At 40.5% G+C, this 27,067-nt stretch overlaps 1 protein-coding gene across 3 annotated transcripts in view; it reads left to right on the top strand.

Moving 5' to 3' along the window:
- TTC29 (tetratricopeptide repeat domain 29) overlaps positions 1 to 27,067 on the top strand; it is a 111,850-nt gene that overhangs the window by 69,898 nt on the left and 14,885 nt on the right. For all 3 annotated transcript variants that reach the window (XM_083520075.1, XM_083520074.1, XM_083520076.1), the window contains exon 11: positions 2,041 to 2,272. In XM_083520075.1, the coding sequence (XP_083376201.1) occupies positions 2,041 to 2,272 (232 nt within the window). The remainder of the gene's footprint in view (positions 1 to 2,040; positions 2,273 to 27,067) is intronic.

Below are 27,067 nucleotides of genomic sequence, written 5' to 3'. Positions count from 1 at the left end.
CTTTTTTCATTATGCATGTGTATCTCACATGAACAAGTAACATGGAGAAGCCTAGAGAGTCCATAGTCACTGGAATATCTATTTAGTAATAACTATGAATTAGTTCCAGGGACGCGGGTGGCACTGTGGGTTAAACCACAGAGCCTAGGACTTGCCGATCAGAAGGTCAGCGGTTCGAATCCCCAAAACAGGGTGAGCTCCCATTGCTCGGTCCCAGCTCCTGCCAACCTAGCAGTTCGAAAACACATCAAAGTGCAAGTAGATAAATAGGTACTGCTCCAGCGGGAAGGTAAACAGCGTTTCCGTGCACTGCTCTGGTTCGCCAGAAGCAGCTTAGTCATGCTGGCCACATGACCTGGAAGCTGTACGCCGGCTCCCTTGGCCAATAAAGCGAGATGAGCGCCGCAACCCTAGAGTTGGCCACGACTGGACCTAATGGTCAGGGGTCCCTTTACCTTTACCTTTACCTATGAATTAGTTCCACACATGTGTTTTAATGTTTCAGTATATGCAGAAAGTAACTTTTATGAATGTGTTACAGATTAATGACTGGATGCATAGGATCCTCGCTAATTTCTGCCAGTTGTCCCTCTTGCTGCAGCCCCCAGCTGCACACCCCACATCATTTTAGAGAATTACCCAATTATTGGGAGTAGCTTTTGTTGTTTGTATTTTGCTCTACATTAACTGTGTTTGAGAACTATTTGGTTGAAAGGTGGCATAGACATGTGCTACATTAATTTTACTTTTTATAAACTTAGATTAAAAGTGGAAGGCTATCACAAAAATAGTTTTATTTGTTCCACTCTTCCTTTTGGTTTCAATCTTCCTCCAAGGAACTCAGGGCAGTGCACATATTTATTTCACCCCACACCCTGTGAGGTAAGCTAAGCAGAGTGCGAGTGAGTGGCCTAAGGTCACCTAGTAACCTTTTTAGCTGTGTAGTGATGTGAATCATGATCTCGCCAGTCCTTGTCTAGCACTGTCATCACGACACCCCAGATAAATGCTTGATAAAGTGAATTCAGCAACACCTAACTGCATATATACTGTATCATATATCTTCAGGCTATTTTCTAAACAAAACGTGGGGTTGAATTTCAGGGTTGAATAAGGACCTGAGTATCTTATTTAATGTTTATACTATTTTTCACCTAACATGGAAGTGCTTATCCATGTCCATCATCATTATTGTCTTTCTAGATTTCAAGTATACCTTTATGGCACACTTTTATTTGCGGGCATTTTGTTTGTTTGTTTGTTTGTTTGTTTGTTTGTTTGTTTTGGTTTATAATCTACTGCATGTCAATGACTTGGAGCTGGTAACCATATTCTAATTATTCTACTCCTATTCCTGGCCACAAAAAGATTTGACTATCAGGCACTGCTTCCAGAAAATATACACTGTACAGACTTAGGTGTAGACAAGTCTTAAGGGGGGAAGAAGAGTCCAGACCACTAGGGAACACCCATCTCTGCGTAACCTTGCAGTCCTGACTTGGTACATGTTTGCTATATATTGAGTATGTTTAAGGGAGCCTTCCCAGCTGATCTTAAAGGTCGTAGTGGAACATTTTACTGTAGAGAGTAAGATTATAGGGGAAAGTGACAGTGGCAGTAATTCAGGGTTCTAGCAATTCTCTGAGATGATCCAAACCATAAATTTAAGTGCCTCCTCCATGTTCCTTGCTTGTATTGGGAGAATAGGATTCTTGCTTTTGCAAAAGGTAAAGAGTAGAGTCAATAGCATTTTCCCTCCCCGTTTTTCATCAGACAAGGAAGGTCATCACAGGAGGATAATTATCCTTTTAAGTTACTGTACTTCCAGTATTGGTCTGCTGTTTAATGTTCTTTCCATTTTAAATGGTACAAAATGGAGTCAATAATGTAAAGCTGTAAATCCAAGGGTATCTATGACAATTTGCCACTTTGTTGATTCAGTATGCAACAAACTGCAACCTCTTAAAGGCTGCAAGTGGGGAAAATAAGAAATGCTGGAGTATTTGAAAACTGGAACGTACCTGTCTTTTCTTTTATTAGGGTAACTACTCCAAGGCCTGCGAGTATTTTGATCAGGCATTTGATACAGCAAATTCTCTTTCGGACTGGGCTCTAGTGAACGAGACAAAGGTATATTGTGGCATTGGGAAAGCTCATAACATGATGCTGAAATATAACAGTCGCACAGAAGCTGCAGATTACGCCAACATCAAATACCTGGTGGCCTGGAAGGAGAACCGAAGTGACATGTTCACTGACCCTTTTCCAGTTGGTAAGACAGTAGTTATGAAACGCATTAGTGCTGCATTGTCCTTATGGTTAAGTCATTTTTCTTGTATAGTTTTATTAAAATACTTGCTGAGTTTAATCCTATTGGACTAACTTTGTCCTGGGTGGAGGTAAGACTTGTGTTTGCATGAGATTTTTTTTAAAAACATTATTAAATAGGTCTATATACAAACACAGACAATCAAGTCCAATGGATATCTTTGCTAGAAGCTCACTGACATTGCTTTTGAAGTTATCACAATTTCAAGCTTAGAAAACATTGGTAAAATAATTTCTTTTCTTGATACATTAACCAGGCCACATTCTCACAGGAATGTAACAGCAGTGTATTATTTCTCATGTGAATCTCAGTTAAACTGTAGCAGTTGCAACCAGCAGTGCAGGGAGCAGAAGACAAGCCTATACAATGTCTCTCTTCCTTTCTCTTCTCTGCCTGCATCTCCCTCTGCCCCAAAAAGCCTTTCCAGAGGGTAGTAAGGGCCTACCAATCATTGCAGATTGTGCAGGTGGCAGGTGGGAGCATGAAATCGCCTGAAATCTGACACACAAATTCCTCTGCCTAGTTTGAAGCGATTCCCAACTCCCACTGCAGCTTGCAGAAGGTTGAATAGAACCCTTAGATATTTATCTCTTTGATATGGAAGCAGGGCTATGAAATGGCTTTTATGTAAGTGCTGGAAATATACAGTGGAAAATGCGCAGTGGTAAAGAACTCTAAAACTCTTTGTATGCATATGTGTGGGAGTTCATATAGTAGCCTTCACCACAGTCGTTTCCATGGCATATTATAAGGATGAAAAAGGGGTCTGCCCTCTTATTTTACCTTGTCGGCTGGAATCTGCAAGGCCTTATAGATGACTCTGTAGCGGCCAATGGGTCCTTTTAGGATAATGTATAGAAGTATTTAGTTATTCACATGCTGCATCTAAACAGTTCTTTCAGAGGCAGATTTAGGGGAGCACAACTGAGGCAAAGGCCAGCACTGAGCGTAGAGCACAAGAGCTGTAGGAGCACTGAATTTGGGTGTCGCACAAAGCACTGCTGACACTTCTTCATTTTCCACTCAAAGGCATACACATAGCAGAAGCAGGAATCAGATTTGGAGGAATCGTGAACCACAGCAGGTTGCTTCAGACAGTTTGTCTAAGCTGTACTGGACTGATTTGGGGTGCTGCAGAGATCAGACTGTTTTAAACAGCTGTAGAGAATGTGTCTGCCAAAACAAACATTTCTCCCCTGCCCTATAAAGGAAACACCAGGGTAAGGGAAAGTAGGAGGGAGAGCCCTTTAGTGACTGACAAGTCTAGCTTCTAATTTGAAGGGGATTGTTTTATGAAGGCTTTCCAATCCAATCTCTCCTAGGGATGTTGAAGTGATGTATTCCCTTGTTAATGTTTGTTCTGTGCTCTTTTCTAGTTCTGCTAGCTCAGAAAATGCTGAATATTCAGCTCCTTCAGCCACATTGCCACCTGTTCCCACATCAACTCCTCTCAAATTAGTTTTGCACCCAACTCCTCTCAAATTAGTTTTGCACTTAATTCACACCTAAAGTCACAGAAAGTGAGCAAAACACAAGCCTTTGCACCATTCTTCTGAATTTTTGCAGGTTACTTTCCCAGGGGCTCCTCTGAGATGCCTGTTGTTTTTATAACGAAACCATTGCCCACAGAACCACAGGGAAGAAAGCAGATCCCTTTTCATTCTCCCCCTAAATAAAAAAGAAGTCATATTTAAAGATGCCTAGCACACACACAAAATGTGAACTTAATTGCCTATAATTTAGCATGCTTCTTACCTAGGAGTACCTTTGCAATGTATGTTATTTTCATGCAAATAGTCCATAAAACAATAGGGAAGATCAACTAAATTCATTTTAACTACCCAAAATTGTAAGGATGGCCATTGCAGGGAAATACGGCAACTAACTATCCAAAATTTTAGGGGAAATCATCTCAGCAAATTTTCCCAAAAAATAATAAAGTTAGGCAGGTGCTTTTTTTGCAAAAATTATTTTTTTTAAGTGCTCAGCACAAAAACCCTGGACCTATTTGTCTATAATTTTTAATAGAATATTTTTGTTGAGGTAATGGCCCTCTAAATATGGGCCATTAAGATAACAAAGGAAGTGGCTCTGTGTCAGATAACAAATGAGTTGTCCCTCCTTCCTCAACTCCCCTTAAAAAGACAAAGAGGAGAGTTGAGAGTTGAGTTATGTGAGCTAGAAGGTAGAAACAAGGCTGCAGGTTGGGAGATAGAACCATGATTGATTTATGCTGGAATCCAAGGCTGCTACTTTGGGAGAAGCAAGACCCTCCTGCCGTCAGTCCCTCCACCATAAGCCCAGGTTGTATATATGTGTAAATCAACCATATATCATAAAGGCACCATAGTCTTGCTGTCTCTCATTCTGTGGAGACATGAACCTGGTTATGTGCCTGGAACCCCTGGAATTTTGCACCGCATGGAAATTGGGGCAGTGTGTAACAGTATATATGTGTGCATGTAAAATTTTAATTCTATCAATGCTTAATTCTTTTTTAACGATTTCCCCCTATGTTTTAATTGCTCTTATTTTCTGATCAGGATTTAGCTTCAGAAACCAAATTGGATAGCCTGTAAGTCACTTTTCTGAGTCAATTGTTTCCCGCAGCACCAAATCAGAGTCCAAATTGTATCTTGTGGTTGGTGTCTGTCCCTAACACATAGTATCACTTCAATTAGAAATCCCATAAATAATAATAATAATAATAATAATAATAATAATAATAAATAATTAGTTATTTATACCCCACCCATCTGACTGGATTTCCCCAGCCACTCTGGGCAGCTTCCAGCAGGATATTAAAAACACAATAAAAGATCAAACATTAAAAACTTCCCTAAACAGGGCTGCCTTCAGATGTCTTCTAAAAGTCAGATAGTTGTTTATTTTTTTGACATCGGATGGGAGGGCGTTCCACAGGGTGGGCGCCACAACTGAGAAGGCGCTCTGCCTGGTTCCGTATAAATTCACTTCTCACAGTGAGGGAACTGCCAGAAGGCCTTTGGCACTGGACCTCAGTGTACACGCTGAACAATGGGGGTGGAGACGCTCCTTCAGATGTACTGGGCTGAGGCTGTTTAGAGCTTTAAAGGTCAGCACCAACACTTTGAATTGTGTCCGGAAATGTACTAGGAGCCAATATAGGTCTTTCAGGACCAGTGTTATGTGGTCTCAGCAACCACTCCCAGTCACCAGTCTAGCTGCTGCATTCTGGATTAGTTGTAGTTTCTGAGTCACCTTCAAAGGCAGCCCCACATAGAGCACGTTGCAGTAGTCCAAGTGGGAGATAACTAGAGCATGCACCACTCTGGCAAGACAGTCCAGGGGCAGGTAGGGTCTCAGCCTGCGTATCAGATGGAGCTGGTAGATGGAGCTGATGAGGTATGATGCCTTCTAAAAGGGCACCTTGTTTGCAGGTAGTTTCATTTCTTGAAACTAAACTGAAAGCTGTTCTCCGTGAACCCTCAGGAACATTTCCATTTAAATGGGAATCCAAGAGAGTTCTAAGCTTCACATTGCAGAAACAACATCGTAGCTGCTTTAACAGAGACAGCTCACTAGACGTCTGAGCCCATAGGAAGAGAAACTGAGGCTTCAGGTGCTAGCCATGGAGGCTGTAGAAACTGAGGCAAAGGCCAGCCAACTAAAAGTGAAGCCAAGAAGAAAGAATCTGAAGAATCTGGGCTGCTGAGGTGACATATTAACTATTCGATCCTACAAGACAAGAAGAGGGAGTGTTAGGAAAATACCAGTAGATCAGTTTGGATGCCAATAGCGAGAAAATAAATAAGAAATTTCTGCTTCAGACCAAAATGCATTGTACTTATTCAGAAAAGGAAGGGGATTTGCAGTTGTTAGTGTGGGGGAGAAATTCCTGGTATTCCAGCAGTGTTACAGGGATAAAGAATGATTTTAATTCAAACGCATTTCTTGCACTCTGTTATTTCATCTTCTGTTTAATTAATAACCAGTTGTATAGTTAAGTGTTCCCAGCATATCTGGCATTTTTATTATTCCATTATACAAAAAAGTGCTAAGATTTACTCTCATTTTTGTCTTAATTGCAATTTATTGCCCCTTTGCTATTTTCCATATGAGCATTAAAACATCACCTATACTTACTTTATACTTTTCAATTAAATACTTTGTCTCTTTAGTTCAGCATACATTTTTAAAGTTTCTTTCATCTTTTTTTATACTTCATTTATAACTTTGTCTTTACATGGTAGATCATTAGTATATTTCCTGAACAGTTTGATGCCCTCTGAACTTATAGGCACAGCACATAAAAAGAGGAAATTAGAAGATTAGAAGTATTTTTTTAAAACTTCTCTCTGATTACTGATTTGCTGCTAGTTGGTTTTGGGGGGTTTTTTGAGGTGGGGGGATGGACGTGAAAGCTTTTATTTCATGCAAGTTCCAAAATCCAGCACAACTGTTAGTTGAACTAAGGCCACAGTAGTAAGATTCTTCACAGATCTATGATCACAGATCTACGATCTACGATACCAAAATTCAGCATCACATTAATAACCTTCTACTCAGTTACAGATAGGTAGCCGTGTTGGTCTGCCATAGTCAAAATAAAGAACTAACTTAGTTGGTCTTTAAGGTGCTACTGGAAGGAATTTTTTTTATTTTAACCTTCTACTCAATCATACCAAGATGGCTAGTTGAAATGAAAAGGCTGTGTAAATGAAAGCAGATGCTTGAAGTAGAGTTGCCATACATCTGGGGAAACCCGGGCATGTCCTGGGGGGGGGGGATGACCAACATGTCCATCTGGGTGGATTTTTACATTTTAAAGGAAATATCCGGGCTTGCGGGGGGGTTGGTTCAGGCAAGTTGGACTTGGGCTGATCTGCATGCCACAGCTGCTGCCAGCCCAAGTCAAGGAAAGAGTGTTGTTGTTGTTGTTGTTGTTGTTGTTGTTGTTGTTGTTTACTTGAAGGGTCTCACCCATGTTGACTGACTGTGCTGCATAATGCTACGCAATTGCCAGAAGAGTTGGCAATTTCCCCTTTAATAAGTTTGAATTGCACAAGTTCAGACTAAGATATTAATATGTGGCAAAGACAATGCTACACATGTGTAAGTAAATACAGAGCACCTAGCTTCTTCTGCTAAGAAAGAAAAATGGGAGTGAGTGCCTGTTACAAATGTCTTTGAAGGACACCCTCGGCTCACATGTCCTATTGCTCCAAAGACTAAACTGTATTTTGGCAACCAATGTATCCATGACATCCTAAAAATAACATTACAAAGCTTGAAATTTACCCCAAAAATTATGCCTTGTAGACATAATGATTGTGCTGAAAGTACTGAAGGCATCATTGTAAGATCTGACAACATTCATAAGAAAAATAGGCTAGTTCTAATTGTGCATGGAACACTAGTGGGATTCTGTCCACAGCAGTGAGACTCTTTATTCATCTTTTGGGCTCACTATATTTCCATATCTTGGATGTAACATTTGCTTAGAGTTGCCACATGTAGAGTTGAGAAAGTTAGGAGAATTAACAGCCACACTGATCAGGTCTATAGTCATTAAGTCTGTAGTCATTATTTCAAATGTTGAATACAACAATGAATATCTGATGGCAGCAATACATGGTGCAGTGGTACCTTAGTTTTTGAACTTAATCCATTCCAGAAGTCTGTTCGACTCCCAAAACCATTCGAAAACCAAGGCACAGCTTCCGATTGGCTGCAGGAGCTTCCTGCAGTCAAGCGGAAGCTGCGTCGGACGTTAGGCTTCCGAAAAACATTCACAAACTGGAACGCTTACTTCTGGGTATGCAGTGTTCAGGAGCCAAAATGTACGAGTACGAAGGCATTCAAGAACCAAGCTACAACTGTACAAATGCACTCATGAGCCCACTGTGTACTGGTCTTGTGTGTAGGCACTATATTGGTCCATCGTCTTTTGCTTCTTATCCGTAGACTACATGAAAATACTCGGATCCGTGTTAGATGCGACCGTTATGGGAACCTATCAAAGGAAATCCAAAGTTCCCATGGTGTCAAGCAAGGCTGTGTTCTTGCCCCTATTCTTTTTAACTTCTATATAAACTCCTTAGTCGGAAAGATGGAGGAAGCAAGTACTCATTCCCCAAATCTAAATAATACACCAATCCCGGTCCTTTTGTACGCAGATGATGCGGCACTTATTTCCTTCTCTTGTGTGGGTCTAAGAAAACTTTTACGAGCTCTTACAGAGTATTGCGAAGCTGAACACCTAATAATAAATTACACTAAATCAAAAATTATGGTGTTCTCCAAGAGAAAACTCCGACATAAATGGAAAATTAATAACCAACCTATTGAGCAAGTAACATCTTTTAGATATCTTGGAATAATTTTTGATGAGAAGGGATCTTGGTGCCATCAGATTAAGAATTCCATTGTAAATGCGCAAAGATCTTCCAGAGCTATCATAAGATTCTTTTACAGAAAAGGAGGTCAATATGTTCCTGCTGCCTCCCAGGTCTTTGTTGCAAAAATACTTCCACAATTGATGTATGGCACCCAGTTATTTAATTGTCAAAAACTCAAGTCCCTGGAATCTGTACAAACTAAATTTTATCGTTCCCTACTAGGGTTACCTACCTGTGTCTCTAACACTGCCATTAGGCTGGAGGTAGGCCAACTCCCTATTAATGCCAGGATATGGATCCTGAAGATTCACTTCTGGCTAAAACTCATATTTTTCCCAGTGGGAGTGGCTCCATTGACTCTACTAGACCCGTTCCAGTCTAAATGGAGATTGTCGCTTTATGAAAAATTGAGGGGCCTGGGGCTTTCCCCACAAGAACTCATAGCCTCAGGCTTTGAAAAGGCTAAAATGATGGTGAGCCAGCGAATAGGAGATGTAGAGCTCCAGGACCATATGAGCAAGATAGATAAATATCCAGCTATCCAAGATTATGGAAAAGGGTTTAATCTAACCCCATATTTGCTGGACCTACAAATCGCAAAATATAGGCGGGCGTTTACCCTTACCAGATTTGATGTATTGCCATCTGCCTTACTAAAGGGCAGATACGAGGGCACACCCTATGCTGAACGAGTCTGCCCATGTGGTCTGAAGGAGGTGGAAACGGCTTCACATGTGCTGTTACACTGCGACCTTTACGGGGATATCAGGTTACTGTTTATCTCCCCTATCGTTCAGAAATTTCCAGGTCGATCTGAATCTCAGCGGCTGAAAATCCTACTAGGAGATAAAAACCCAGAAGTAACACTGAAAGTGGCCAAGTTTTCTGCGGCCGCGATCAAGCGGAGGGCATTAGCTGTAAAAAAGTAAAAGATCTGACCCCTGGATAAGCCCCCCCCCTTTTTTAAGCCCATACATATACTGTAGTGCATATATGAGTATGTATATGTGTGTGTGTGTGGGTGTGTGTGTATATATGTATTGTTTTTATGTATAATTTTACAACTTTTAATTGACACCATCATTCCCTTGTAAATTATTGCTGCCTTTTATGTTTTTTCTTTTCTTCTGGTCTATGACCGTAATAAATTTATTCATTCATATATTGGTCCATAGTTTTACACCAGTGTTTTTCAATCTTGGGTTCCCAGCTGTTGTTGGAGTGCAGTTCCCATCATCCCTGACCACTGGTGCTGCCGACTAGACATGATGGGAGTTGCAGTCCAACAACAGCTGGGGACCTAGGCTTGAGAAACTCTGAACTGATAATGCTGAATTGGTTGACCCATACAGGAAAGTGACTGACAGCCACCATTTCCAGTTTTCGAGCTCTTTCATTTCTGTCTCTCTTTACTCTGGGAATGTTCCAGGTTAGAACAAGAAACCATAGCCAACAACTAATGATGTCAGATCAGCCAGGGTCAGACTGAACTCTGAGTAAGGCAGCATTTTCAACTGCGCTTTCCCAGAAGCCGACTAGCACCTTACAAGAATGAAATAATGAATATTCTGCTACTGCCCACATCCAAACCTTGTACTGGTTTCATCCTGGTATTTCAGCCCCAGAGCATACTGGGTGATGTTTAATATTTAATGATAACTGTGTTGGAGTGAATGCACAATGTACACACACACACACACACACACACACACACACATATATATTATTTATGCCCCTTTTACTATATATAAATTAGATTGGATGAACCAAAACAACTGAGCTGGTTATCTAAAGTGTGATCTCCCAAAAGGCCTTGTTAAGCAAATGTAAATTGCTTGGATATTATTATTTTCAAAAGTAAAGTCACCTGGGCCAAAATATGTCTGGGATGTCTTAAAATCACCCCGTTCCCTAATTTATTGACAATTATAATAAAATACATACTTACAATGTGTAGCGTTCATTTAAAATTGCAAGTACTATGATGCTAAGCAACAGGCTAGACACATTTATTTACCTATAGTGTTATGTTAAACCACAGAGGAGATGGCAGGGAAGCTATTAATGTCATATTGTCAGCACATGGGAATCACCAAGCAACTAATCCCCACAGAGTTACTAATACTTGTACTGAAATCAACAGGTTGTTCATGTTCATGTTCTACTGCAAAGGTTTTTTCCTGATGATAATTTAAAATTTTTCTATTTGTGATTCTTAACCACAGTCAGAAACAGAGGTTTGCGAAAGGGAATTTATGCATTTATTGCTTGCGCAGTACACATTTGCTGTAAATGCATACCTAATTTGATGAAATGATAATCATGACAAATAAAAAGATACATATACAAAAGAAGGAAGAAAACACATATATGATACAAATTAAGCTTGATTTTGCTCTCTGTGACTGTGAAATTGAACAGGCATATTGATACACAGGAAATCCCATTTATAATTACATTCTAAATTACATGTGCCTCAATCCCTTCCCCCCCCCAAAAAAAACCAGAATGTAGAACAAAAAATATTTAGATAAATGGGACAGTGAATTATGGGGATATTATTGACGGTGAAATGTATGCTTTGGGACATAATCTAGACACCAGAAACTATTTTGGATGAAAGAGATTGGGATAAAACTCATATGTCCACTTCATTATGTTTAACTCTCTCAGAAGCTGATATTGAGCCCTGTTAGTGTGAGGTACCATGCAGTGTTAGAAAAACCTTTACATACTAATTTTATTATGGGGACATTAAAGAAATTATCTCTTTGGCAGAAGGATACTAGTGGAAGTCTCACATGTCCATAGGAAAACATGGGGTTAAAGTGGACTGTATTTTAGGCTATATTCAGTTGACTTGCTGTGTGGGGAGAGGCTGAGCAGTCCTGGCTAATGACTTGCAGGTACTGAATCCTCAGGTCTCTCAGGTGGTTTCACTCGACCAGTTTCAGCAGAATGATGAAAAGGCTGAGATAAAATAAACTGACAGTTGCTACTCATCGCAGGCAGCAAGCTGTACCCCAGCAGCTGAGACCCCGGGAGCCCTCTTTTTTTAAACAAAGGCTTTCACTGCAGTGAGCAATGAACTCCACACACACAAAAAGGGAGAGGGAGATTGGCAGCTGGTGACCGACAGGAGGAGGGGAAGGAGGAAAACTGGGAAACACAGCAATTGTTGGCTAATTAGAAGCCGTTCCCACCTACTTAATACCAACCCATTAAGCAGAAAACACTTTTTCATCTTACTCTTCACATGACATTACTGCTTCACATGACATTATACTCCAATCAATACCCTCCCACTGGCTGCCTCAGTGCCCACAAATGAATACATTTCAGTTCAAGAATGCAGTAATTGAGTTGGGGCAATGAAATTGGAGCTCTCACAGACAAGATCTTTCTCTGAAGATACTAATATTATATTTGTGAAGCTTGGATAAAGAAATCAGATCTTCCTATTGACAGATGTCTGAAATGGGCAAATGAAAAAAGACAGTGATTAATATATTTTAACCTTTGCATTTAAAGACTGGGACAATTTCTATTTTCTGATACTCATTTCTCTTTTTGATAGAAATATATTGATATAAGTTTACATAAACAGCAAGCCTTCTGCCGTTTCAAGCATTATTTAATGGCAGATTGATCTTTTATTTGCAACTGATTCAAAGTAGAAACAGAGGACCTATTAAAAAGCCATTCATGAAGTGACAAACGCATCATGTGGGAACTTTCTTCCCAATGATGGCTACCATGTAGTCAACATGTGACAAAAGCTTCAAACAATCAGGCTGATGTGATAATAACATGGAGTTGGATTCTTAGTTGTCCTTACAGCTCCTCCCATTTTAAAAAATCATAATTGGTAGCAATAGCAATTGTTTGTATCACACTTCTCTGAATATGAGGGAAAGTAATCCTAAATTCATCTTCTCCTCCTTGTTTGTTTAGTCGTTTAGTCATTTCCGACTCTTCGTGACCCCATGGACCAGAGCACGCCAGGCACTCCTGTCTTCCATTGCCTCCCGCAGTTTGGTCAAACTCATGTTGGTAGCTTCGAGAACACTGTCCAACCATCTCGTCTTCTGTCGTCCCCTTCTTCTTGTGACCTCAATCCTTCCCAACATCAGGGTCTTTTCCAGGGAGTCTTCTCTTCTCATGAGGTGGCCAAAGTATTGGAGCCTCAGCTTCAGGATCTGTCCTTCAGTGAGCACTCAGGGTCGATTTCCTTAAGAATGGATAGGTTTGATCTTGCAGTCCATGGGACTCTCCTTATCTCCCCACAATAATGGAGGAGGCTCTGATCCAGTAGAAGCTAATACTGGGAGAAGTGGGGGAAGCTATTTTCACTGATTTTCCCCATACCCTCCAACAGCTCCCAGTGCTATCTCCCATCAGGGTTGTCTTTACCTGGGAGTGCAAGGGGTGTGGGGCACCCGGGCACCAAATTCTGGGGGGCAACCACTGCTGAAGCTGCCTAAGCTCTTAACTATCTACCTGTTGTGAAATAATAAATAATTTTGATCAAGCTAGAAAACAAAATACATATATACTTAGGTGTTACCGAAATGTATACCTACTGTTTCACTAAAGGACTTTCAACTTTGTGTGCTCATTTACCAAAGGCGCGCCAGCGGTGGCACTTGTCATTCACAATGGCTTGTCAGACCCAATGACGGTGCTTGTCAGACTCAACAGCACCGTGCACACAAAATTAACTCTTACATCAAAATATTATGTTACGTATTGTTTGGGAGCTAAACTAAATTTGGGGGCACTGGGTGGATCTTTGCACCCTGGTGGCACACATGCTAAAGACGGCCCTGTGTCCCTTGCTGCTTTTGAAATCCTCTGGAGCTATTTTTGAGAGGGCACAAGGGGGCTGCAGGGCAGGGAGGGATTGCCTCCCCTTTTTTTTCTCCAGCAGGAATGTTCCATAAGCCAAGTTCCATTCACAGGAAGTTAGGATCCAAGCCAATAGCCTCTTAATCCACCCTTCAGTGTAACTCCTACCAAATTAATAAAACTTTTTCTTGAGTTGTTCTTTGTGTGGAGCTCTAATGGATAATGATTTATTGTGTGTGTGAAATTGTTTTGTTGTTTTTGCCATGCTTCGTTGTGAACCACTTACAATATATGCAGATGAAGTGACTCTAAGTAGGTAAACTTACAAGAAAGTAAGTTCAAGCGATATTAGAGGTCTTGAATCCAACTGGGACTGCAACCCCATGTAATTAGATACAAAAGCTACCTTGAATTCAGTAGCAACAACTTCTGAGAAAACATGCTTAGGATCACACTGCACTTGGTTTTGGAAGCCAGAGCAATGGGAATAGTTCTGCAGTGGACAGATTTAGAAGTCTCTGTGCCAAAACACGTGTGGTAAATGTGAAGATACTGTGAACCCCTTTTGACCCTAAGCTGTGATTTCCCCTGCCTTTGAATTCCGGAATTCCAGAATGTGTTGTTATAGAAGGAACTTTTTCAAAGGAAGTGTTATGCTTCAACTTCTTATGCATTTTCATTCTCTCACACAGCCCTTTTTTCCCAAAGCCACAAATTGAAGGTTTATAAATAGAAAGCATCTCATAACCCGCCTGTATCTGTCTTCTTTCCCATGTTCTTCTATTATTCCTTTTCATCAAGCTTTATTGCATGCCACTTCTTGTCTTGGACCAGACTAGGGATAGGATAGAAATTTGATTCAGTTTGCATTTAAAGCTGATCCTACCTATTTCACACTTTCCAAAACAATACTAGAACTGAAACACAAACATATTTCGTAATGTGCACGTCTCTGAATTTTGTGATGCAGTTCTCCAGTCAAACAGCCTTTACAAAAATGCATATATTAGGGCAAAGTGTGCATATAAATGAATATATTGGTGACAATAACATTAAAATGCATTATATTAAAGTGAAGTGGCTTGGGAAAATATGTGCATTAGTCAAAACTGCATACACATGGAGGTTTGGCCACTTGTGGAGCCAACATGGTTCCCAACCCCTGATCTAAAATAATATGATGTGCTTTTAAATAAATTTACTGCTTTTCAGACAGCCCTTTTCTGTTTATCGAATGCTGAAGTGCTCTTTAGCATTATCTCAAGAACCGCTGCTTTAACAATGAAATGACGTACTTACCAATTTACCAATCTTTAGCACAAGCTTTTTAAAGCACTGGGGGTGTTTGTTCTATTAAGTAGACTGAGCCCTGACTCTTGATCCTACTGAAACATGGTTAAATATTCTGTATATCCAAGAAAAGCACATTAAATCATAGACTTGTAGAGTTGGCAAGGACCACAAGGGTCATCTACTCCAACCCCTGCAATGTAGGGATTTTTTGCTCAACAACCCTGAGATTAAGAGTCTCACGCTCTACTGACTGAGCTATCCTCTTTGTGGCACTGTCATAAACACGCTCATTTTCTGTCAGTTTGTTAGACAATATACATGGCACTTCTGAGTCATAACCAGATATGAAAATCCAGGGTATGTTTGGCTAAAATTGGAAAGAATCAAAGACTGGGAGTTGTGGGTTTCATTAAAAGACACTATCCTTTTCTCCTATATTTCAAATGCCACTCTTGTCTCTCTGATGAACTCACTCATGGCTTTAGACAAGCTGCCTTCTTTCAAACTTGCCTCGTCAACACATTTGCAATAATAATAATCAGGGTAGTTGCAAGGTAGATCCTCAATCGGCTCTCTCTCGAATTTGTAAAAGTGAGCTTGAAATGGCTTACACCCAAAGTCATGTCACAGGTTCACATTTCTGTGCTGTAACTAAATATATAAATATGCTTGACAGGAAAGCTGTGGCTTGAACCAGGAAGCCTTTCAGAACATGGATGAGGAGCCTCTGGCTCTTCAGACATTGCTGGGCTACAGTTCTCTCATCCTGGAGTCTCAGCCATACTGGCTGGAGCTGAAGAATGTTGGAGGCCTGCACAGTCTCCATTTCTGCTCCAGAATCTAACCTGGTGAGCTGCCTGCTGGGATTGTACTTGAAGTCTCAGAGCCAGGTGCAAAAGGAAAGAGTGCTGTGGAACATTGGCTCTTGCAGTTGGCAGGCAACCTTTGGATGAACAAGAACTGATATAAATGCTAGGATTCTGGCTTTCCTGCTTTGCCTAATGGGTCAGTTAAAACACCTTATTGAAATATCTCTAGCTGCTCCACACCCTCCAGGTCTAGATTGAGTTTTGTCAGCATGAGTTACTACATTGCTTGTTATGTCTATACACACGGTGCACATGCAGTCCTGATCTGGTTTTCGGGTAGAGTTTGCTAATAATATAGCAGTAGGTTTCACACAATTGCAGTGGAACCTCAGTTTAAGAACAGCCCTGTTTACGAAATATTCGGTATATGAACTCCGCAAAACCAGAAGTTAGTAGTGTTCCGGTTAGCAAACTTTATCTCGGTCTAAGAACGGAATCCAAACAGTGGAAGGGCACCAGCAGCAGGAGGCCTCATTAGAAAAAGCATGCCTCAGTTTCAGAACAGCTTTGGTTTAAGAACGGACTTCTGGATCGGATTAAGTTCATAAACCACTGTATTTGGCTGAGCAGATCATCATGCATTGACCCTTTTTCAGTTGAATTTCTTCCTTTGAGGCTTTATCTTGATTCCTCTTGGCCACATTCTGAGGCATGGGTAATCAGCTTAATGCAGCAACAAAATATTGCCATAAAAATACTCATTTTTTGCAATAAGCCATTTCAGAATCTTTGTATTCTACAAAGAGAATGAAGTTGTGGAGTGATTTGTTTTTCTTTTGGAAGCTGAAGAAAGCTATTGATTCAACCTAGAGTCTGTACTGTGGATTATAGTTCTGTATTTTGTGCTCTGGTCCTGGAATGCACTTTGTCAGGTTGGATGGGGGGGGCTGGGAATCAAGAAAAAAGCTATAGAGTGAGGCAGTTTTCAGGTACATGCTTTTTATTTTTGGTTGTGTTCTCTGGGTTGAAAGTAAAAAGGTTATCTTCAAGAGTGTTGCTTATCGCTGTGGCTTCTTAGTAACAGCATCATAACTCAGTGTAGGGGGGGAACTACTGGACATCTCATAGTACAGATTAATTTGGAAGGTGATGAAAAGCTTGTATTATTCTCTCCAGTTGAAAACAGCAAAAGAGAACTGCCTGAGAAAACCAGTCTGAGGCCTTAGGTGTACACACGGGGGGAAGCATTTTGTGGCTTAGAACTAGGGGAGGTTAATGTGATAATTTTTGTTTATTGAATAAGAGCACCCAGGTTGATTGATACAGTAATTTCAGCTTTTGCTATGGCAAATATTTAGCTCATTATCAATTTTAATAGCATTTTGCAGAACAAGCCTTTTCTTGATATGCAGAAAATACTATTAAATTTCCCTGCATAGATACATTGTTATGACATGCAATAACTACTTGAATATAAAGGGGGATTAATAATTTAGGAGGTGTTAACAAATTAGGGCCATCATTAAAAATACTTTGAACCATTTTGTAGAAAAATCAGATTGAGGTAATGCTTTGCTCTTATGATAAAGAATTACAGCATTAATTCTGCAAAGTGAACTTATTGCTCCTATTCGTCTCCTAAACCCTAGAGCATTAAAAGACAGGAAGAATGAAATGATCATTGCATTTTTTTTCTAGGCATAACAGCTCTAATATTTCCATCACAGTTTCATAGCTTAGCCTTCTTGGATGTGCTGGAGGAAAAGCCCACCAATGTTATCTTTTCCTTTGTTTTGCTTTTGCTGTTTTATGAAATCTGCTCACAGTTTGTAATAACACGTTGGGAATTTTGCTTGTACAGCATTCTACACTGAATACATACTGGAATCTCTTTTAAAGTAGTTTGTTGCTTCAAATTATAAAACCTTCTTAGTTTTGTTTGTGCACTTTGCCTTGATATATTCTTTCTTTTTTATTTAATGCAAATAAAATAGAAAAGAACAATGTCAGCTCACGTTAACAAAAAATAACACATCAATCCTGACTTAAATGTATAGATTAATATAAGTAGTCCAGATGTCCAAATAGATTTCTGCATGAGATTGACAAATATAAGATAGGTGTTTAATTGTAGAAAGGGCAGTAAGATCTTCAGACCGCCGGTGTTTGGTGCATATCCTTCCAGCCTTGAAGTCTCTTTCAAACATAAGGGCTTGCAGGATCCACTTTCATTGCCCATCTGTTCATCTCCATAATTTAAAAGTGTGTGAACATCCACAAATACGAATGATTTTTCCAAAACATAGCTAATACAGCTTCTCATCAGAAAGAAGACACTACAGGACACTCCCACTTCATATGCCTCAAAGAGGCGTTATCAGCATTACATCACCAGCATCTATCATAACTACACAATTTCTTTATAAATAGGCACTGTAGAGTCCTGATATGCTTGGAACATCCATTTTTGTTTAGTCTCTAGCCTAAAGAAACACTAGATACAGGTGCTAAAGTGTTTTTCCATAGATTGAGTGGAACGGAACACTGTCGTTCCCTGTTCCATTCATCTCTAAGATCCTGAACATCCAATTTTATAACATTTCAGTAAACATTTATAAACAGCTACTGGAAGTTCAAATTTCTGTAAAGATCCCATCATTTCCTCCAGCAATGTAGAAGATACCAAGGCACTTGAAACTGGCAATACATGTTTTTTTTAATCATTATTAAACACCAAAAGGTGTTGTAGTTGACAACAGTGCCATTCACATTAGCAGGCAAGTGATATCTAAGCTCCAATGTAAAAAGAAAAGAAAAGAAAACCCATCCATTCTTATTAACCAATCCAGTTCAGTTACCATCTAGATCAGTGTTGTGTAAGGGTTGAGAAATCCCCGGAAAAGATTTAGAAAGCATGGGTGTGTGTGTGTGGGTGTGGGTGTGGGTGTGTGTGTGTGTGAGAGAGAAAGAGAGAGAGAGAGAGAGAGAGAGGAAAATCCACTGTGGAAGCAAATGGAGCAACCTAATTGGATGCAATCTGGTATTTTCATATATATTTTTGTCCCCTTTGTCATTTACAACAATATTGTATTTGTGTGTGTGTGTGTGTGTGTGTGTGTGTGTGTGTGTGTGTGTGCGCGCACACATACACACACGTTACCAACAGGCCCTGCTCTAGTTTACCCACTTCCACCAGCATCACCTTTAGAGATTTTGTAGGTAGATTAGGGCAGAGGACCTTTCCTGTGGTGGCATCTGGTATACCATCCCCAGAGGGGTTTGCCTTGCACCTGAGCTTCTGTCTTTCAGGCATCAAGGAAATACTTTTCCATTCTCCCAGGCTTTTGCTGATTTTTATACAGTTGTGGTTGTAATTGGTATGTTTGTACTGGATTATTACTATTGTTATAATGATTATTTTGCATTATTGGATGGTGGGGTGGAGTGGGTAGGGTTCAGTTGTTCTCCTGAATTCCATCACAGGAGGTGGGCAAACATTGTCCCCATCTTGTAAAAGTAGATGTGTGAAAGTTATTTTTTTATTTCTCCACCCCGTTAGTGACTCAGTCACTTGAAGTCACCTCAGACGGGGGAGGCAAGGCTTTACAGCTGTCGCCAAGGATACATATATGCTTGCAGAATGCAAGCTGAATTTAGTAGTGTACATATATCCTACCAAATAGAATCCTGCTTGCTCCTAGAATGATCAGATGATGTAAATCTTAAAATTATTGAAAACCAGAATTGACTGGGTATAAGCATTTTCACCATCATTATTTGCAGACTTTCACGAGTGTGTCAGTGAGAAAATTTAGGAGACCATGGTGCCATAGTAGAAGCAGCAAATCTCTTGAATTACGCCCCCCTCCCCCCCCCAAAAAAACACTGCAGTTTATTTTTATAGCACTCTTTACGTAAAATAAAATGCAAACTGGTCTTCAGGGAGTAGTCAGCTAAGTTCAGTGAGCTTTCCTTTTGGATGACAACTCTGTAAAGTGCCAGGTGTTTTTAGTGCAGAAAATTGCACCAAAAATCTATTTCTCTCATCTGTATTGTGCTGCTGCAGTAGAGGCTGTCTTCTTGCTCAAATACCTAAAGATGCTGCTCCCAAATGTAGCCTCTGATAAACCTTCCGAGAGCCAGTGTGGTGTAGTGGTTAAGAGCGGTAGACTCGTAATCTGGTGAACCGGGTTCGCGTCTCTGCTCCTCCACATGCAGCTGCTGGGTGACCTTGGGCCAGTCACACTTCTCTGAAGTCTCTCAGCCTCACTCACCTCACAGTGTTTGTTGTGGGGAAGGAAGGGAAAGGAGAATGTTAGCCGCTGTGAGACTCCTTAGGGTAGTGATAAAGCGGGATATCAAATCCAAACTCTTCTTCTCTTCTTCTACATGGGTAGACTTTTTCCAATATGTCCCATTGAGAACATTAGGAATAATGAAGTTTTTGTGCAGAAGACTGTGAGCTTTTATGTCCCTTTAAGGCAGGAATGGGCAACCTGTGGCCCTCCACATGTTGTTGGACTCCAGTTTCCATCAGTTCCAGCAAATATGGCTGGTGCTGAGGAGTTATGAAAGTTCTTGCCCACCAACAACTGGAAGGCCAGAGCTTCCCCCTGCTGGCTTTAAGACTTTAAGATTTCCCTACCTGAAATCTTCCAGTCTCCAGTGTTGGGAACTTGCCCCCACTTCCCGAAATAATCTTGAAAATATTGACTTTTTTATGGGTTGCTGTAACCAATTCTGTTCAAGTTGGATTTCGATGATCAGCATAAAGTTAGTTCCATAAGGTTTTGGTTTGAGTTTGAGGTTTGGTTGGTGAGCAGCAGGGAATGGTTACATTGGTTACACCTTGGTTCAAATAATAAAGAATGGCAAAGTATTTTTCACTTGTATAACTTTAAAGAATTGTAAAACAATTCTGAGATCTGCGCATGTGACTTATTGAAGTGTGCATGGAAGTTGCATGGTTGCAATAAAAATCTGTTGAAATAGCTGGAGCTCATTAATCCGGGAAGAGTAAATAACATTTCTGGCACAGCATCTACAGCCCATAGAGAAGGAGGGTGAATTTGGAACTGTGATAGGTGAGAGGTCGGATAGGGATCTATAGCAGTAATGAACAAAGATCAGAGGGTGCCACATCAAAGAATATTGGAAGGTTTAGAAAATCAAACACCTGAGAGAGAGCCACATTCTCAAGAGAGAGTGGAAATGAGAATCAGTAGAAATGGCAGAAGGGTATATGGAAGAGGTGCAGTACATAGCAGCACAATTCATTGCTTACTTTGTCTATGGAAAGCCATGCCACATTCTTTCTATTTGCTGTATTGATGAAGTGGTATATGCATGCTTTATCCTATTCATTCATCTTCCACATTTTCTAGCCTTACCTTTACATTTACCTATTTCTCTCCACTACTGTATCCTTCCTTCCAGCCAGGAATATATAGGATGCTATTGTTATTGTTGTTAATGTACTTGGCATTGACTATAAACATATATATCAGAATTTTATGCATCCCCAATACATTCTGTAATCAATGCATGAGCAATGTATTCTAATGCAGTAAAGTACTAGAAACCAATGTAAAACACAGAAATAGATTCTCTTAACTGTGGAGCAAAAGAATAAACCTGTTAATAGAGTAAACTCCCCTCTAGGATTGTGTATTTAACAGATGTCTACTGGATAACATATCTAGGGATTTGATTCTTTGTTTAGTATAAGTAGCAATGGGAGCACAGTTAAAGGAAAGGCTAGCTTTCTTTGCTGTCTTCAGAGCAGATTGCCTTAAGAGACACTGAGACTAGAAGAGAAAAAGAGAAATTACATAGATCCAATAGGTTGAGAGGGTTCTATTATATTTCTACCTCAGAGATTGTACCACCATTAAATCCACACTTTAAGGCCATGGGAATCAGGCCAGCATGATAAAGAAGTTTGGCTAAAATGAATCTGCTATATTAGTTTTTGTGAAAATGATTAAGCTTTCTGGGTATGAGATCAGTACTATTTTTCAAATGGTCGCTGTTTGGAAGCTAGGCAAATAATCCCTAATATGAGAAAGAGAATGAAAGGGAACCAGACAGAGATAAAATTGTGTACCAACATAAACAAACCACCTGAATATATTATTTGAAATAGAAAACAATGCAAGGTAATTTATTTGTACTAGCATGAAAAAACCCTTTTCTACTGGCAGGCAAATATTTTTTAAAGTATTTAAAGTAGAGTGCCCATCAAGTAAGCATATTTATAATCAAAATCCTTAGAACGTTCACAAAAAATCCTGAAGGCAGTCAGCTCTACTCAAATTAGTAACTCAGATAAATCACCATTAATTAGCTAATATAAGCCAGCAGGTGGTTTCAAGCCCAGAGACATTCTCTGGTTATTTAAATTATGTATACTACACCACACCAAAGTTAGAGTAAGTGAAAGGGGAGCAACAGACATGAACGTATTAAAAAAAAACCTGTTTAGGGGTAATACTCAACTAAAATCTCCTGCAGTCCAGTCCCCAGATCCAGCCCAAAGGAATACAAGGCAGCTTTGACCCACCCCCATGCTCAAATAATATAATCTATGAACACCTCATGCTGCTCTTATTTCGGCACTGATTATGCATGCAGTGAGCAAAGTCTGCTTTGGAAGATAACTTGCATATATTTGTACAATGGGAAAATAACTTCTGAAATAGTAAGGTAAAGGTAAAGGGACCCCTGACCATTAGGTCCAGTCGTGACCGACTCTGGGGTTGCGGCGCTCATCTCGCTTTATTGGCCGAGGGAGCCAGCTTACAGCTTCCGGGTCATGTGGCCAGCATGACTAAGCCGCTTCTGGCGAACCAGAGCAGCACACAGAAACGCCATTTACCTTCCCACCGGAGCGGTACCTATTTATCTACTTGCACTTTGACGTGCTTTTGAACTGTTAGGTAGGCAGGAGCAGGGACCGAGCAACGGGAGCTCACCCCGTCGCGGGGATTCAAACCGCCGACCATCTGATCGGCAAGTCCTAGGCTCTGTGGTTTAACCCACAGCTCCACCCACGTCCCTTCTGAAATAGTAGCCAGTTTTAAAAATTACGTCATAGATATTTGAAAGATAAGGTCAGTGCAATATACCTGAGTAATCTTTTTCATTTGGATTTCCTCAGAACATTATTCGGAACTTAACTTGGATACAATATGTTAATGATGAAATATAAATCACATGTCCTGGTTAAAGCTGAAACAAATGTAGAATTAAAATTCAGCTCTCTAATGCAGGTGTTACGTAAACAAATATTTTATACATCAAAACTTCAGCAGATTCCAAAAGTTGGGCAAAGGGTGGAATGTGAAGTACAGTGGTGCCCCGCAAGACGAAATTAATTCGTTCCGCAATTTTTGCCATCTAGCGAATTTTTTGTCTTGTGAAGCACGGTTTAAACGGTTTAACAAAGTCGCAAGACGTTTTCGTCTTGCGAAGCAAGCCCATAGGGGAATTCGTCTTGCGAGGCAAATCGCGAATGAAAAAACCTTTCGTCTAGCGAGTTTTTTGTCTTGCGAGGCATTCGTCTTGCGGGGCACCACTGTACTCCATAAAGTTCTGAAGATGACAGACTGGCCCTTCTACAGCCATATCCAATATTATTATTTTTCTCTACCTCTCTCTGTTCTTCTTCCTATTTGTAATCCTCTCCATTCTGGAGACCACACACTTGAAATTTGAAAAGCGATAGAAGTGTGAAACTCCAAGCAGTAGCCTCATATTGAAGAATAGGTTTCTAGATCTTGTGGTTGGATGACTCTTTTTAAAAAATTAAAAGTGTAAAGATAAGTCTCTTGTCAGTTGGCTTACTGAGAAGGAAAATGTATATAGTCATGATTAGAAATGAGGAGTGTCAGGAATAAATGGCGTGAGCATGCACAAAGCATACCTGTCTGACTAAATCTCTGTACAGTGTTTAATGAGATGATTCTACAACATCCATTCCTGCCCAAAAAGAAACACGTCTCGGGATGCCTTTGAGGAAGTTGTTGGGGCTCATGAACAGGATAGTGCTACTGCACTCATGCCTTGCCTGTGGGCTTCTCCTAAGAACTTAAGAAGAGCCTGCTGGATCAGGCCAGGGGCCCATCTAGTCCAGTATCCTTTTCCCACAGTGGTCAACCAGCAAGGAGGAATATAGCACAAGAGCACTCTCCCCTCCTGTAAAAGGTAAAGGGACCCCTGACCATTAGGTCCAGTTGCGGACGACTCTGGGGTTGTGGCGCTCATCTCAGTTTATTGGCTGAGGGAGCTGGCGTTCAGCTTCTGGGTCATGTGGCCAGCATGACTCTTCCGGGGTGGCGCCATCGGCAATGGCGGATTCCCTCTGATCTGGAGGGACTAGCTCCACACGAAACGGGTCTTTTCCGCTACGGCGAAGTGGGGACCCTTTCAAAAATCACAGGCGGATGAAGCCTGTGATCATGGGACTCGGTGGGCACCTTTAGCGCCCCCCCAACCCGCAAAAGAACCCACTAACAGGCTCCGGAGCGAAGAGGGGGAAGTGGCTCGGTGCTGAGAGTCAACTGCTTCTTCCATGGAGCGAAGCCGCACAGCCGTTGCCGGAGAGCGCTGCCTTTTTCCTGGGACAATTTGGCTTCTAAAATAATCACCTGTGAGTATTTAAACTCGGACAAATAAGGACTTGTGATCAGAAAGGAAAATTGGACTTAAAAGTTTACCTCAATTTGGCACTGAAGGTCTAAACAGGAAGTCAGCCTTCCGTTTCTTTGTAGATAGATCAAAGCAAAGACATGGCAAACTAGAGCCCAGGAAATCGTTTGTAAAAGATTAACTTTCATCATTTAAAATTGTTGAACCCCCTTCGGAAGCAGGGGAAGAGGGGGGGGTTTCGGACTGTTTAAATCTGCAGAAGTGAGTCTAAAGTAAAGTAACTTTCCACCGTCCTGATCCTGGAGCGGGGTGTCAGGACTGACGTTCTTTTTTTTTTTTTTTTTTGAAGCTCATTGACCAGAGACAAACGTTTTTTGACAGATAGCTATAAGAAGAGAAACATTGATTCTATTGTTCCCCTTCGCTTTTTAAAGGAACAAATTGACAAAATATCTGAAAAAGGAAACTTTGTTGTTAGATTTGTTTTTAAAAGAAAGAACAAATAGAAGTTTTCCCCCTAGAGGGAAACTGTGAAACTGTAACCAACTCCGGGGAGCTTGCAGCTGTTACAGATTACAATCGTGGGAATAGACTTCTGCCCTTGCAGGACAATGTATTTGGAAGCTCTGCTGTGTGCTTTCTCTAAAACAAATGCCCTACTGGAACAACTACATGAGAAGACGGATTTGATGACTGATGCGATCAGAAATTTTGAACAGGCAGTGGGAAATTATATGGAGCCCACCCAGGAATTAAATCAGGAGTGTGCCCTGACGGAACAGATGAGGGAAGAGGATGTTGCTGAATCTTGGGCGCCAGAGACGGAGGGAGTTGTGGCCCAGCAGGAACATGAGCTTTTGGATTTGACAAATGAATTTGGAAAAAGCCAGATTTGGAAAGATAAAGTTTGGTTTGGTTTGGAAATGGGGGGTTGGATAGACCCCCCTATGCAGGGACGTTTGGACTTTTCAAGTCTGGCAATGGTTCGTGAGATGTTTGGGGTTGTGGGGGCTCTTAATTTTGGAGGGTTTTTGAAATATGTTCTTAAATACCACATGGAGTTTAGTGTGGACTATGGAAAAGGGGCTGATTTGTTGAGAAGGGTTAAAAGTATTGTTAAGCTGGAGTTCCCACGAGTGAAAGGAGTAGGAGACAAAGGAAAATACAGTTATAAAAATGAAGAAGAGCCGCAGAAGGGACATGGAAGAGATTTAAGGGCCTCGGATACTAGGTTACCAGGTTAATGCGCTAGATCGATGGGATGGACTGACAAAACCCGGGACCAGGAGGAAGGGACGCTGGATGAAGATTGGATTGTTTTTATTTCTTTTTTTACTACTAGGATTGTTTTATTAAATTGATGAATGTTAGAAAAATGTTGGAACGAAATTACTTGGCTTTAGCAAAAATGTTTAAAGAATTATGTAAGAATATTATGGTTATGAGAAGTTGGAAAAATAAGATTTAAGTTTTAAGATTTAAGGTTTTTTATAGTAAGATAAGATTAAAATAGATTAAGGTAATGTAATGGCAGAATATTATGAAATATGGAAAGGATTTGCTGCGGCAATTAACAACTAGGATACAAAAAAAGGGAGGAGGAGGAGGTCAACGAAAGAAGGTAATGACAGTTGAGGACTTGAGAATGATGGATTTGTTTTTTAGTGTTTGTGGTGTATTTTTGTTTTTTGAATTTGTATTGTTTGATGTGATTTGTTTTTTTCTTTGTTTTTTTCTTTCTCTTTTTCTGTTCTCTCTTTTTTTTTTTTTTTTTTTGTAAGTCTATAAAACTTTCAATAAATATCATTCATGTGGCCAGCATGACTAAGCTGCTTCTGGCGAACCAGAGCAACGCAAGGAAACGCCATTTACCTTCCCAACCTATTTATCTACTTGCACTTTTGATGTGCTTTCGAACTGCTAGGTTGGCAGGAGCAGGAACCAAGCAAAGGGAGCTCACCCCATCATGGGGATTTGAACTTCTGATCGGCAAGCCCTAGGCTCTGTGGTTTAACTCACAGTGCCACCCGAATCCCTCTCCCCTCCTGTAGTTTCCAGCAACTGGTAGAAGCATTGCTGCCTCCTGCTGTTGCATCTCTGGTTGTCCTCTGGTCTTTGTCTGATCCAACAAGGCACTTCTTATTTTTCTATGTTTATAAAGCAGTGACACAAAAAGGGTGTTTATAGTGGTTGCTCACTTACAGTACTCCCTCCCACTACAGACTCTCCCAAGTCCAAGCCTAAGCACCTCCAGGAAACACTGTAAAACCTACCTCTTTAGGATCACCTTTGGGGCTGATAGTTAAGGCGGGAAAGGTTGGGGCAACAATCCATGTGACTCCATTTCTATTTTGAAAGACTCCAGAGTGAAGGACGTGAGGACCAATTTGCAGACTTCACATAAAGTCCTGAGTGTGTGTGTGTGTGTGTGTGTGTGTGTGTGTGTGTTAACTGGGGAAGAGAGTTTTAACTTGGGAAGAACTGATAACCAAGCTACTTTGGGTATGACTGCTGTTAGATGTGAATTTTATTTCAAGCGGCCCTCCCTTGAGCAGTAGGGACAAGTGATAACAATACTTTATAATTTTCTGGCTTTTATGAATGTTGCTTTATTTTTATGACCTGCTTTATACTTGATAAGTGTAATTTTTATTACATGTATTATTAAAAGCCTATCTGTGGCATGTTAGCAAGGGTGACTGGTATTTTGACATGCAGCATAGGCTGACATTAAATACTTCAACTTTCTCTGTAAATAA

Source organism: Podarcis liolepis (assembly GCF_965112155.1).
Source record: "Podarcis liolepis genome assembly, chromosome: 9".
NCBI classification, from domain to species: Eukaryota; Metazoa; Chordata; class Lepidosauria; order Squamata; family Lacertidae; genus Podarcis; species Podarcis liolepis.
Note: the sequence above shows the minus strand (reverse complement) of the source record. Positions and strands in the feature narration are given on the sequence as shown.